At 51.3% G+C, this 14,823-nt stretch overlaps 1 protein-coding gene across 6 annotated transcripts in view; it reads left to right on the plus strand.

Annotated features, from left to right (window-relative positions):
* Window positions 1-6,304, plus strand: part of DLGAP2 (DLG associated protein 2) — a 442,191-nt gene extending 435,887 nt beyond the window's left edge. For all 6 annotated transcript variants that reach the window (XM_074329259.1, XM_074329261.1, XM_074329258.1 and 3 more), the window contains 2 exons: window positions 962-1,114; window positions 3,527-6,304. In XM_074329259.1, the coding sequence (XP_074185360.1) occupies window positions 962-1,114; window positions 3,527-3,745 (372 nt within the window). In that variant the 3' untranslated portion in view covers window positions 3,746-6,304. The remainder of the gene's footprint in view (window positions 1-961; window positions 1,115-3,526) is intronic.
* Window positions 6,305-14,823: the final 8,519 nt, after the last annotated feature.

A 14,823-nucleotide genomic window follows, 5' to 3' on the forward strand; every position in this document is an offset into this window, starting at 1 on the left:
TTCGGCCCATGGGCTCCCATGTGTGACTCTGTGGCACCACCTGTCCCTTCCAAGGGCAGGAAAATCCACCTGGGAGGCATCTTCTTCCTTCCTGAGGTTTGATTGTCTGTCCTCCCTCTCCGTGGAGCAAACTCAATGGCCAGTACCTTGTAGGGTGTCGATGGTCGTCAGGCAGAGCAGAGACACAGCTGGCTCTGAGCGCACTGCCAGCACCGCCACCGCCACTGACCAGACCCGCCTTCTGACCAGAACCTCAGAGCCCTACTGCTTGTTAACTGGCAAGCATGTCAAAACTTTAGTGTTTGCTGCCATTACCGGATTTTAAGACAGAATTTTCAGAATGAAACAAGGAATGCATGTGATATATGTAAATATTTGTAGTAGACTTTATGCTTCAGAGCAGTGCCAGGCTCAGAGTGAAACTGAGAGGAAGGTACAGAGATTCCCCACACACCCCCTGACCCCACACCCACAGCCTGCCCGCCGTCAACAGCCCCCCAGATGGGACAGTTGTGACACCTGATGAGCCTGCCCTGACACGTCATCACCCAGCGTCCACAGCTCACATCAGGTCACTGTTGGTGTCGCTCCTTCTGTGGGTTTGGACAGATGTGTAATGACCTGTAGCCACCCTCACAGCGTCACACAGAGGCGTCTCACTGCCCTAAACGTCCCCTGTGCTCCCCGTTCACCCCTCCCCCTCTCCTGACAACCACAGATCTATTACCGTCTCCATACTTGGGCCTTTTCCAGAATGTCACCCAATGGGGCTCACACAGTGTGCAGCCTCTCCATAGTTTTAAACTGTCAGCAGATACTTGTGTAAACAGTCCCCGACCGTCGTGGGCCCTATTGAATGCTGGCATCTGAATCCAAGCTGGGCCTCTCCCTCGCTCCACTCCTGGAGTGCACTCTGCCAGCCGCACACTTTCCTGGCTCTGAATCACACGTGTCTTCTTAGGACCCCAGCGCCATGCCCAGACCGACCTCCCAGGACCTGGCGGGCTACTGGGACATGCTGCAGCTGTCCGTGGAGGACGTCAGCATGAAGTTCGATGAACTGCACCAGCTGAAGCTCAACGACTGGAAGATCCTCGAGTCTCCAGAAAGAAAGGTAATCACGCCCCTGAAGGCCGTGTCCTGCACCTGACCCAGTGTGGAAGGGGCCTGCCCCAGCGGCTGCCTTGTCACGTGCTCCTCAGCCTTCAGTCAGCCATGCAGGGTCGAGCATGAGTGTGTGTGTGTGTAAGTAGGGTAGAATCAATGTCATTGGCAACGGGTAGTGACGTCACGTGCAGGGACAGTTTCTTTCCTGCTCTACGTCTCGGACGTGATGATTCAGAGAAGACACTAACCGAAAACCACATGTCAGTCTAGTGTCGTTTCTCATGGAGACCTATCCTCTGAATGGTTTTTGTCAAACTTCCTTTGGGTCGTACTAAGATGATTTCCCACAATGTGACAACGACTGTCTCCTATTCAGATAATCTTTCTAGTTGCATATGTGGGATTGAAGACAAGAAGACATTTTGAACTTTATTGAGCAGTTTGATTATGTAAACTTCCTATCCACTGGTCAGCTTTGGCCCTTAAAAATAGGCAGAAATTTTCCACTAAACTTGAACCTGTGATTTCACTTCTCCACTTAAGATACCATCTCGAGTAGGGCTAATAGATAGGTATGAATTAACAACAAATACATTGTTCTCCTGACATTTTAGAGAAGTTCTAAGTGATCATAGCCTGACTTTCCTAGATAGATATTACCAATTAAAATAAAATGATAAACTCAAGTAATCCAACATACTTTGGGGCAGTGGTGTTTAATTTATAGCTGAGGGTGTGTATCAGAATAATTAGAATGAAAGCTGTCATCTCCTCTTCCCCAGAAGGCGTCACTCACTGTGTTGGTGGCATCCAGGCTAGAAGCGTAGGTGCCACTGCAGAGACTGACCTGCTCCTTGGCACAGGTGCACACACAGGCTGGACGAGAGCCATAAATGGACATTAGAAGTCCAAGTGATCTGTAGTTGGCTTTTGAAGGGGAGTATGTCATCAGTAACGATCCCAAATGGGAAAGTTACTCTTAAAAATACTAGTCAGAAAACATGATAAACCAGTCTAGAGACATGCGGGATCCTGCCGGTTCCCTTTCTTCAGGAAGGGCCAGCAGTGTAACCCGTCCTACCTAAGCTGTACGTGGACAGTGGTCCCCAAATGAGAACAGTGTCTTGCTGAGGCCAGCACCCTGTCCAGAGACTCAGCAGGCCTTGGCACCACAGAGGTTTTCAGCCATGTCCTCTGATGCTCCGTGGATCTGCCCAGAGGCCGTGAGCCCCGTAGACAGGACTCACACAGGAATTGTCGATGTGTATTTTCTCCAGTCCCATATTTTAGAGGCTACCAAGAGGCAAGAGGTGAATACAGTCATGTACTTAGAGCAGGAATCAAATGTGGAACTAGCTTAAAGGTTTAATTAATTAATTTCCCCACTGTTGTGCTGCACACGCCGTCAGGACGGCTCATGGCGCTGGTGCAGGTGGTTTGCAGAGGTAGCCAAGTTCAGATGCCAAACAGTCTCCCTGCACCAAACAATCTGGCACGAGACTGAGGTGGGGCCATGTGAGCTCACCCTGCGTTTGCCATGTACACTCACTGGAATGCTTCTCCCTCTCCCAGCACACACCCACGTCCGGCCCCTTGGGTTTGGAGGAAGCTGAAGGGAAAAGACATAGGGAGGGGTTTTTCCCCCAATAAGCAGATACCTGCTTAGAAAAGGAGGGGCCTGGCCCCTGTGGCAGAGCGCCCTTTCCCCGGAAGGAGGGGCTGGCTATGCGGGTTGGAGCATCGCGCCCCAGAAGGAGCATGCGTGTGTCCGCCTTTGTCAGGGAGGAGCGACAGGGCAGCACGGAGTGGGACCTCTCAGGGCCGGGCCCCAGGCGTCACGTGTGCCTGGCTGCAGAACTGTGGGATTTACCTTTCTGAAAAGGGCACACCTGTCTTTGGGTGTGACTTAACTGAGAACACGACCTAAGAATCAGGAATCATCTGCATCTTTTTCCCAGCAAGTGAGACGTCATCACACATGTAATGTGGAGGGGCTTTAGGCCCCTGGTGGAGACGTTGGTCTCTGGCTCCCTGGGACACCCACGCAAGACGGTTTTCATGAGCTCCTCAGAATCTGGAGTGTGTTGAACAGATGGTGGCATGTGACAGGGATGTCCAGTGGTACCTTCCAAAATCCCTGGGACCCTCGAGAACTTGGAATTGTGGGTATTTGCCAGGTGTTTAGCGACAAGAAGGTGGGAGGAGATCCGAGGGCAGGAGGCATAGTGTCAGCGCAGAGCTCGTTCCTTACCTGCCACCTGCCAGCGCTGGAGGGAAGTGACAAGTGTCCCCAGCGGGAGTGGGTGGGTCCCGTCCTGTCCCCTCCCGTGGCGCGCAGTCTGCGTCGGAGGGTGCCCGCCCCCTCGTGGGCTGGTGGTGACCCCCTAACATTTTGGGTGATGCTTGTGATGCTTTTCAGGAAGAAAGAAAGGTCCCCCCTCCGATACCAAAGAAGCCCCCTAAGGGGAAGTTCCCCATCACGAGAGAGAAGTCGCTGGACCTGCCGGACAGACAGCGCCAGGAAGCCCGCAGACGCCTCCTGGCCGCCAAGCGGGCCGCCTCCTTCCGCCAGAACTCGGCCGGCGAGCGCGCGGACAGCATCGAGATTTACATCCCCGAGGCCCAGACCCGGCTCTAGGGCTGCCCCGCCCCTCCAGGCGCTGTACAGTGTGTCACCTCCCTGGTCACTTCTGTCCCGTCTGCCCTTTCCCACCGTCCGCCCTCGTGTTGTGTTCTCTGTGCCATGCCCTCACTGGAATGCTTCTGATTCCGGGGCTCGCCCCGCCTGTGGCCAGAACGACCTCGTTTATTCACTGGACGGCCCGACTTACAGTCAGCTATGAGGGATAAGCGTGGGGACACCTAACTTAGCCACTCTGTTCTCAGAGGACAACAAGAAACACCTCTTGGGATGGAACCCAGCTCACCTTTTGTTACTTATATTTTTATAAACTGATAATTAGAGGCGAGAATAACAAAGAATTATAATGGGGTGCATCTCACCACTACTAGAGGCATTAGACACCCCAAGTGGAAGGTGCTACAGGCGGAAGTGTGGAAAAGGAAGACCCACCCCCTAACCGGGGTCACCTTCCCCTGAACGCAGCTGACCCATCATGAAGTCCCTTGTACCAGGTTTCCAGTTGTGAGGAGTCACGTCTGCAGCCACCCGCCTCCCTTCCAAGTGGTTCTCCAGAAACCAGCGGTCACAGGTCACAAGCCTGAGCCCGGGGACAACATCCAGCACAGCCACATGAGATGGTCACCGACCCACGGGGAGTGACAGGCAGAGAGTGGGTGTCTTACAGAAAGCTGGCTCTTCTGGAGCAGGATCCCAGAGAGAAAAGATTGTCTTTACTCCAAGGTCGTTTTTATTCCTTTGAAATTTAAACTCACACACAGTTTTGTCTTTAAGTTCCCCCATTACGCTTTGTGTGATTTTCTTTTTTTATAGCTGTGTATATAGTCTCAAACTGCTCTATCAGTTGACTTTTCAGGGTATCCTAAAAAAAAAAACAAAAAAAAAAACACAAAAATTTGCTTGTTTAAAATGACAGTTGTGATGTTGTAAAAAGCTTAAGAAACATGAATGTGAGTGGTAAGTATATCTCAGTTTAAATGGTAAAGAAGAAAGGTAGTTTACATTTGTATTTTTCCAGAATTATTTTGTCCTATGCAGTATTGCTTAAGTCAAGAATTTATTTCTTGCCTGTTTTAGACATGACGGAAAAAAAGGTCACATGTGGTGATTTCCAGCTGTGCACTCTAAGACGAGTAACCGGTTTTTATGATTCTGATTGGCACCAGAGAACAGTAGGAAGGACCCGAATGAAAAGGTTCCATTAAATTTAGACACAGTGACCATCCTTTCAACACAACTTGTGTGTCGCTATTCAGACCCGTCTTCAGAGGAGGAGCCTGTCAGATTTGCCCACTTGATCCCAAACTCAGCGCTTTCCCTGTCGGTCAGGCACAAGCAGGACCGCACGTGAAGGCAGATGCTTGCGCCCAGCACCTCTTCCTTCCCACTCCTCCTTCACCAGCTCAGCCCCTGGCAGAGCCACTCCTGTCACCTACTGTCGCACTTTGTCCCCTCACCTGTGACTCGCACTTTAAATGTGCCCAGCTGTGTGCAGCCTGACACCTTCCCGCGAGCGTCCGGGCCGGCCGCGCAGGCGGGCACACCTGGCATTCTCCCTTGTCCTCGCACTCCACACCCCACGATGCTCGGGCCGGTGAGCACCGGGCAGAAAGCATGGCGAGCTTCAGAGTCTTACTTTTTTAAAGCTGAGTAGTTAAGAACTCCCTGTAGGAAAAAAACCCTGTAAATTGAACCTCATATCCAGTATATATTTTACCAAACAGCCTTAAAATATATTTGGAAGCAAAAATCAGTACGAATGTATATCCTTGAAAAATGCAAAAAAAAAAAAAATGTCCCTGAAATATTCTTCTATAAATGACACTATTTCCCCAGAGTGTTCAAAGCATTTTTTCTACCTAAATAAATACCTAAATCCTGAGTAGTGTACAGTAATGATGCTTCTTCCTGTATTCACTGCACTATGTTATAAACAAATGTATCTGCAAGTATTGGCTTTTTAGACTTGAAAGTGACATATTTACGATGAACTGCTCTCTAGAGATAACCATGGAAGAGCACAGCCAGTGTCTGTCCCTGACTTAGAGGAAGGGGAGTGACACGCGCCCGCCAACCAACCGTCTGTGAGACCTCCTGGCAGCTGATGCGTCCCGTCTCCTTTCCTCAGACTGGTACAAAACACGGGACAACGAATTATAAAATTAGACAATAATTATTTATTGTAGATTCCAGATTCTCTGAGCCTGACTTGAATGAAAGTAGTCACTGAGTTTGGATTAATTTTTTTATGTTTTGTATACTCATTTTTATCTTAAAATCCCCAAAAGTCTTGGCCTGAACCATCCCCAGGTGAGCAAATTACCCTACAACTAAATTTGACGGCGGTCATCAATTTGAAGTGGAGAGCACACAGGAACCCGTTTGGTCCACCAAGTCCCAAAGAAGGCTATGTGATGCCCGATGGAGTGTCACCTGCCCACGTGACATGACTAAGTGCAATATATCCAGCTCTCCCACGGTGACACCCACCATGAATGCAGAGATAAGCCATGTTTACACATTTATATGTACAGACAAATAAAACCGTTTAGAATACTCGTGTTAGTCCATTAAGCTAATTTATTTCAGTCACTTGTAGCAGGTACGTAACACTGAGTTACTGTATGGTCATTTCACCATGTTATGAATGTGATATTAACAAAAGGTGAGGCGTCCATGGGAGAATGTGGTTGGAAGTGAAAATGCGCAGTGCCACGTGGACGCGAGCAGAAAGAAAGTCGGCGGCTGTGCCCGCAGCCTGCGCCTCCTGGAGACAGGTGGCGCTGCTGAGCGCCGGCTCCTTTAGAATTCCGTTTCCTCCCAGCCGACAGCGTCGCCCAGCTGGAGGCTCCCTGGACTTTCAGAATCAAAACACAAGTGTAATAAACAGGGTCCTGAATGTTCACAAAACCCAGGAACGGCGAATGTCACCTGTTAGCATTGTAATCCATGTCACGCACCTCCGCTGGCTGTCGTATGTGCGATGAGAGATAGCTGTCACCAGTGGCCACCGTGACCGTTTGTTCTCAGCAGACTTCCATCACCACCTAGAGTGATGTCTGCGGAGTGGAAGTGTTACATGATACCAAAAAGTTACACTTATGTTTAAATGAAATGTGGCTGATGTTTTTACTTCAGGACTGATACTGATCAGTCGAGCATTTAAAAGCACTTAAAAGAGCAGCATGTGACTGGGAAAACAGATGGCATTTAAGGTTCCCTTCTTTTTTTATTATTGTTAAAGGAGGGCACAGCTCACAGTGGCTCATGCAGGAATTGAACCAGGAACCTTGGTGTTATACACGCCATGCTCTAACCAGCTGAGCTAACCAGACACCCCAGGTTCCCTCTTCTTAAAGCAACCACAAATCCTGTGACCCAGGGCAGTGGGGTCCCCCTGCTGGCCCCATGAAGTAGCCGAGGCGCGATAGGCAGATCGCACAGGCCAGCACTCGCAGGTGAGTGTGCCCCCCCCCCCGGGGTCTGTGGCCTCTGCTCGGGGTCTGTGGCCCCCCTCAAGGTCTGTGCCTCCCCTGGGGTCTATGGCCCCACTTGCCTGTCCTGACTTGGCCTTTCTCAGAGCCACACTGAGCTGCTGCCATTGCTTCCACCACTTTACTTAAAAGACCTGCGTTTTCCATTCTGTCCTGTCCTGCTTTTGTCAGGCCCCACCCCCACCCCAGCACCGGTGTGCTGGAAGGAATTTGGTCCCTTGTCCCACGTTGCCGACATCTGGTCTAAGTGCGCTCCTCATAACAGCGCTCTGGTTTGGGACAATCCTTTTGGTGGCGAGCAGGGAGGCCTGAAAGAGGTCTTCTGGACGGAGCTCATGCTCGATGCCCCTGCCCAGTGGTCATCTGGGCGGTCGTGCCTCCTGCACTGCCCACGCCGCATGGGGCCAAGAAATCGTCTCCAGGGACTGTCAGGACGTCTGAGATGTCCGTGATGTCTCCCTGGTGGGTTACACACAAGCACCTGAGCAGAGGGTGTGGTAGGACTTGCTCAGGAAACCAAGCCCGTGTACAAATCCTTTCCACCATGATTTATGAAAGGACTCGGTTAAGAGAAACCACCTCTACATGAATTGACCACATATCTAATAGCTTAGTCTTCCACTTGCCCTTTTTCCTTCTATAACACACTTAAAACTGGCAAAAAGAAAGCTATATATTTTTCTGTTCTTAATCTTTCAATGGAAGTTTTCAATCACTTGGCATTTCCTTGAAAACATCCCACTTTCATCCATGTGTGGTTTAACGCTCTTTTCCCAGGGGTTGGTAAGACTACAAAGGAAGTTGTACGGTGCCCTTTGTAATTGTATTCATGTCACTCTCAGCTGTGAGACACACAGCACAGCAGGCGAGAGGCACTGATGGGGGCAGGTGGGGGGAGGGCTGTGGGAGCTCTGTACTTGACTCTCGGTTGTTCTGTAAACCAAGATGCCCCCCAAAACAGCTTATGCACTAAAAATAACATCAAAACAAGAAGCAATGACTAGAAAAAGTCAGATGCAATAATTCAGATGTTTGCAACTTCCTTTCTGTTACTTGACGTTTTAAAGGAGTTCCCTTTTTAAAAATAGCACATTGGAAAGACTTCTTACTTTTGCTTGTTTTTTATTTGTGAGTATATATATAGCATCACTTCATATGTTCAGACAGTTGTTACTTGTTTCTTCATGAAGGCGATGAGCAAGGCACAGGCCGTCATCTCAGAGCGAAGCAGAGGTGTGTGGACTTGACGTCCAGCATTGGCGTCCAGCCTGGGAGTAGCTGCCAGCTCTTGGGAAGCCCTGTCTGAGGTCCCCAGTCCTTCCTCCCCTTTCCTCCGCGTCTAAACAGCACAGACTCCAAGCCTGAGGCACCAGACCCCGGCTTCCAAGGGCTGGGACGGACTCAGTGTGTGCTCCAGGTTTGCAGCACAGGGGGACCCTGAATCTGGGGAACGCTGTCACGGGGAACAGTGGGAGGGCGGCTCTTGGTCCCATGTGAGACCTCAGTTTGCCCTGCAAGGTCTCTGACAGCAAGAGCAGCCCTGAGAAAGCAGGGAAGCTGCGGTGCAGGTAGGAGAGGGGACCCCCACCCCCGCAGCTGTAAGGGGGGGGGGGGGAAGCTGCAGTACAGGTAGGAGGCCCTTCCCCCCAGGACCCAGGATGACCCCTGTAGCTGTAAGCTGTTGCCGGGGAAACTGCAACGCTACCAGGTGAGCCTGCTCAGGGGAAGGCATGGGGCAACTGTGGGGTCAGAGCCCCAGAAAGTAGTTTCCAGGCTCTCGGCCTCACATAGACAGGTGCTGGCTCAGGTAGTAAATGGCCAACTGTGATTGCATGGCCATCAGCTGTGGCTAGTTGGCCGTCAGCTGTAACCAGTGAGCCATTGGCCACTAATATAACTGCTGTGGCTACGCTAGAGGGAGAGGAGAGAAGGGAAGAACGGGGGCTAGCAAGAAGATGGTGGCTGGGCTGGCAAGCGTGGATGGCGGTTTGCGGACAGTGTGGATCCAGCCTCCAGTGAGAGTATAGTGCCGCCAGAGAGAATACAGTGGTATGACTCCCCTACCTATGGCTCTGTGGGTGTTCCTTTTTGGCCTCACCATATCCTGCGTTCTTGTATGGGGAGCGGGAGCAGAGACCCCACAGGCCTCCCTGCACGACAGCAACCAACCGCTTTTCTTAACCTCTGTCCACATTGCTTTTCTGTTTCAAACCCACTGCCCTCCATGATTTCCAAACCACCCTTTCTCCTGCAGTCACTGCCTTGGCCAGTCTGTCAGGGCCACTGTCATCTGAGCCACTGGAGGGAGAGGAACCTTGGAAGACTGCTGGGTCAGCTGGACCAGAGCTGGGAGCCCCCCCACCCCAGGACAAGAGGGAGTCTTTGCCTGCCATTCCCAGGTGATTTTCCTGTTAGTATCAACACGAGGACCTAGTCCTGGTGAGTCTGCCCTTCTCCGATGCCCCCAATGCTCCATGTCCAGCCTCTCTGTGTGATCCTGTGCTCACTAAGGGTGTGGACCTGCCGTTTTGTAAAAACTTAGGAAATATTTCGAATGTTGAGCTCTGATAAGAACTATCTTAATTGTGTCGGGAGGGGTGGCTTTGTAAGGGGCTGTAGACAAACGAATTCGGGAGGCTGCCACATCCCTAACCTCGGTTGCTCACGTGGGCTCTGTCTGAAAGGTGGCTGAGCTTCCGGGGGCAGCCACGCGCTGCTCAGTCAGAAAGCGCCATCCCCGTCACCGCTCAGGACGGTGTTGCACAGGGAGCCCTCATTTGAACTAAGCGGTTGACTCCCAGAAAATGTGTGTGGGTTTATGGGTTAATAAGGGGCTGCGGGCGGCGGACGGACTTCAGAAACAACTGTGTTTCCAAAGGAAAACGTACCTCATTATAGCCGCCTAGGGATATTTTTGGCTTCGGGAAAATGCAACTGGATTCACCTGCGTGGACCACAGGGGAGCAGGGCTGCAGCTCGACGACCTTCCGCCAGGGGGCAGCACGTCAGCGCCGGGAGCTCCCACGGGCTCCGCCGCATGAGGGTCTCATCAAGCGCTGGTTTTAAAGCCAACAGACCGTGCAGTCAGCACGATCTTTACTATCAGCTTTTGTTCAAGGATGTTGATTGAACAGGGACTGGTAGAAACAACACTGTGTTTCAAAATACCAGCAGTGATACAAGCTGTCACAAAGTTTCAGTTGCCTTGCTAAACATGAAATAATTATTATCTTCCTCGACCTAGAAAGTCCATGTTGCATTCATAACAAAGCAAATATGATATGTAGAGTAGGAAGTGACAATTTTTTAAGCCTTAGAATCAGCCTATAAATGTTGGCTCTAACCGGCTATTTCTTGCATGCAGATATTTATCAGTTGTCCCTGGACAGTGGACAGAGAGTGTCCCCCCATGTGGGTCCTGTCCGTGCACAGTGCACTTACCTCTGTTCCTCCCCAACAGCAGGGACTGCTGGGCCCATCTGAGGAGCTCGTGGGGGGGGGGCAGCGCAGACTCCAAGGCTGAATGAGAACAGATGCTATGCAAGCCCAGGAGGCAGTCGCCCCAAGGCTTTCGCGTGCGTAATTTACAGATCTGAGTCTTGCTGTGACTCATAACCTACTTCATTATTTAGAGTCTGCTTTCATGTTTCCAACATTTTACTCATTCTTCACATCAGAGGAAGACAGGAAATAAATTGAGAGCTAGAGGGTGGGGGGAGGCCGACTTCTGTAGGTGCACAAAGTGGAAACAAGTAAAGTAGCAGCGCCTGCTCCCCATTTTATCCTGCATGCTCTCAAGGCAGGATATTAACAAAGACCGCTCCCCCATCTCAGTTTGGTTGGCTTGTTTTTGTAAAAGAAGAAAAACTCCTAAGGAAAAGTCATTTCTAATTCATTATTCTAAAGACAAAAACATCACTCTGAGTTAGTAGCCATTTAAAAAAGAGAGAGCACGAGAGACACTGGAGCCCAGCCCCACGAGCTCAGGCCCTGATTGGAATAAAAACATCCCCCCCACGTGCCCTCCAAGAGTATAAGAAGATGCTTCCTGAAGCGGTCACGTCCACGGTTACCTCAAGGCATCTACAGTGCTTCATATGCAGTAAGCATTGGATAATTACCTGGCAGAGACGATACAAGAAAAAAATGACCGAAACCGAGAGATAAAAACAGACAATAGAGACAGATCCACGGGAATTCAGAGGTTGGATTATGAGGTATGTTCTTTACAAATCTACATGATTGCCACGTTCAAGTACTGAAATGAGGATGGAGAATCCGCTAGAGAAGTGGAAATTATATGTAAGTAAGCCAGGTGGAAGCTCTAAAAGGGAAACATAGTAACGCAGAATGAGGAAAGTACAGCTGATTATACAGTGAACCAGGGGCGAGGGTGGCTGAGGCACGTGGAGAACGCAGGCTGCAAAACAGCAGGGAGACGTGCTGGAAGCGTCACTGAGGCACGGAGCTATGGACCCAGAAGAAGAGGAGAACCTAGGACAAAAGAAATCAGAAGCCAATTCCTGAAAACGGATCAAACTCAGGAAACCAGGGTCCCAGAAGCACCTGGTGAGTGAGAGAAATCACACCTGGACAACCTTAGTAAAACTGCTGAGGAGCAGAAGCAGAGCGAAAAGCCTTGACCACAGCCAGAGAAGAGATGTCATCTGCAGAGCATCGCAGAGGCCACCAGGAGCTGACGTCCCAGCAGAACCCTGGAAACCAGAGGGTATTTGGGGAAGGAAGGAGGTGTCCCACCTGGTGCTGCTTTCTCCCCCTCCGCCAACCTGCCCCCTCCACTGGGCCCAGGCCCTTGCAGCCTGGGGTGGCCCATAGTGGCGAGCTCAGGTCACAACAGTGGCCTGGTGCCTGCCTCCCATGCCTTTCCTTCCCCCTGGTCAGGGCCTGCTTTGGGCGGGCCGGCCCTGCATCTCTGCTGAGGGGCTTTCGGAATAACCAGTTTCCCCTTCTGGGAGGGGGGGGCAAGTGCGGAACAATTTTCCTGTGGCTTCTGGCTGAGGGGTGGCATGTCATCAGTGGTTACACTTGGGGAACTGAGCAAAAACACATTAAGGTTACTTGGTTACGAGCGGCTAGCGGGTAGAGGGTGAGTAATGGGGACAGAGGTTCAGTTTGGGAAGCTGAGAGAGTTCTGGAGGTGACGGTGGTGAGGGTCACACAACAGTGAATGTACGTAACGTCACTCCTCCTTACACTTAAAAATGGTTAAGATGGTAAATTACATGTTAGGCGTATTTTGCGCCGATAAAACCAATATGCTGAGGTTCCTGTGTGTCGGTATTAGTTCCAGATGTACCACATAAGGATCTGATACTTGTAGAAGTTGTCACATGATCACCACAACAAATCTATTTGTCATCTATCACCATACATTTGTAGTTACAAATTTTTGTTCTTGTGGTGACAACTTCTAAGATCTACTCTCTTAGCAACTTTCAAGAAGACAAACAGGATTGTTACCGAAGTCACCATGCTGAACACTGCACCCTCGGACTCCGCTGGCTTCCGACTGGAGCTTTGTCCCCTGATTGTTCATACTGGAGTCTTCTGCGTCCGCACCCTGCAGAGATGACCCAACTGTGCAGGCCGCGGCCTCTTCCTTTGCATGGCCGTCTGGCTGTATGAAAGTGGTTGACTCTTGTCTCTAACAACTTACATTCTGTCATGTAAGAATATTACAAAGAACTCCCTCAACCTCATGCTTTCTGCAAAAGGAAGGCACAGTCAGCCATGCCTGAGTTCTGTGGTTGGAAGCATTTCCAAGGGCAAGTGCAGCCTCAGCTATCACCGTCAGAATTCTGGGTGATCGCATCAGGCCCTGACTCACTCAGTCCTGGCTCCCAGTGTATGCTGCCTTGCTGTGCTAAGCAACATCCTGGGGAATTTTCTGTCTGTCCATGGATTTGTCACAGCAGCCAGAGGTCCCGTGACTAAAGGAGGCGTGCCTGCACAGGACCAGAAGCTGCTCCACTGGGATGTAAGCCTGACCACAGGACGGCCTGCTCCTCCCTGTGCCAGCCTCACACGCCCAGCCCGAGTGGGACCAGGAGACGCCTGGGTGGGTGTCTGGTGGGTGTCCCGAGCCTGAGCAGGCTGTAAACTCCGTGTCCCGAGGCTCAGTTCCTGAGAACACTGCTGCCTTCAAAGTTCCATGCTTGTGCTTCCTCTTCGCATTTTTGCTTCCTCCCACCCTAATCTTTTCCCTCTAGTTCTTCCCAAATGAAGAGAAAGACCAGGAAAAGAAGGCGGCCAAGGCAAGCATGTAGGAGAGGAGGCCAGGGCACCTGAAGGAGTGTCCCGAGGTTACAGGATGCTGTAGAGACAGTATGTGTCCTGCTTTCTGTGACTCATCAGTGCTTTCTGCCTGGACGTGTAGGAATTACCGCCCAGCCCCCAACAATAAAACTGGCAGAGTGAATCCCCGAGGCCCTGGCTCCACCCGCCCCCAGGCTCCACCCACCCCCAGGCTTGTGACCCTAAGTCACTTGTGTCTGCGCCGACATGGGCACAGGGAGAGGAGCTCCTCACAGCTGTTAGTGAACAAAGCTGAAGAGAGCGGCTATGAAGCTGTAATTGGCTTTAGGAGGGATTCACAGCAAGGCCTCCGGGGGGCCAGGCGTGCAGAACGGAAGGTTTCTCAGGAAGGGCGGGGCAAGGACAAAGGACAGGAAATGGTTCCTGAGCAGGACACCTTTTCTGTGGGGGGAAAAACAGGGAAGGGTCTTACCACATGGATGGGCTCCTGGGGGGGGGGGGGCACAAGACAGGTGACCTTACTGGATCTTGACCAGAAAATTCCAGACGGGTTAAGTTTACATTTCGAGAGAGGCATTTATTCTAAAACGTATTTTACAGGAAATATAAAGTCCAAGGATATTTGAAGCCTATTTAGGTTCATGTAAATCCTATATATCCAAAAATATGATGTCATGGCTAAAGGTCTGGAAGCGAAATCACAAGCTTGCCACAGTGCTGATGCCGCCACAGTTGGAAGTGGGCATAGCGGGCGGTCGGTGGGGAGGTTGCTGTCCCGCCTGGAACCTTTGCTCAGGCATCGTCTAGTTACGAGTCTATGGGACAGGCACCCAGGGCGGGACCGCTGGGTTTCCCAAAGGACCCTGTTTGGGGTTGAATTGTGCCCACGCCCAAAAATACATGTTTGGGGCCTGAACCCCCAGCCGCTCTGAAGGTGACTTTATTTGGAAAGAGGGTGTTTACAGAGGAAATCAGGTTAAGAGGAGGTCTGTAAGGCAGGTCGCAGTGGACTGCGACAGGAGTCCTTATGGAAAGAGGGAGCCAGGCACAGCACCAGGGGTACCCATGTGAAGGTGGCCCTCGCCTGGCCGGGACAGAGACCGGTTCTGGAGGGCGCACGCCTGCTGACCCCTTGGGCTCAGACTCCTGGCCTCCAGACCGCGAGTCCCTGTGGTCCTAAGCCACCCGCTCTGTGCTGCTGCATTACGGCCGCCCCAGGACACTGATGCAGCCCCTAAAGTGAGGGGCTGTGCTAGCGGTGCATGCAGCTCTGCCTGAGGACACACGAGCCCAATGGGTACCCAG

This window comes from Rhinolophus sinicus, linkage group LG04, assembly GCF_036562045.2.
Source record: "Rhinolophus sinicus isolate RSC01 linkage group LG04, ASM3656204v1, whole genome shotgun sequence".
Taxonomy (NCBI): domain Eukaryota; kingdom Metazoa; phylum Chordata; class Mammalia; order Chiroptera; family Rhinolophidae; genus Rhinolophus; species Rhinolophus sinicus.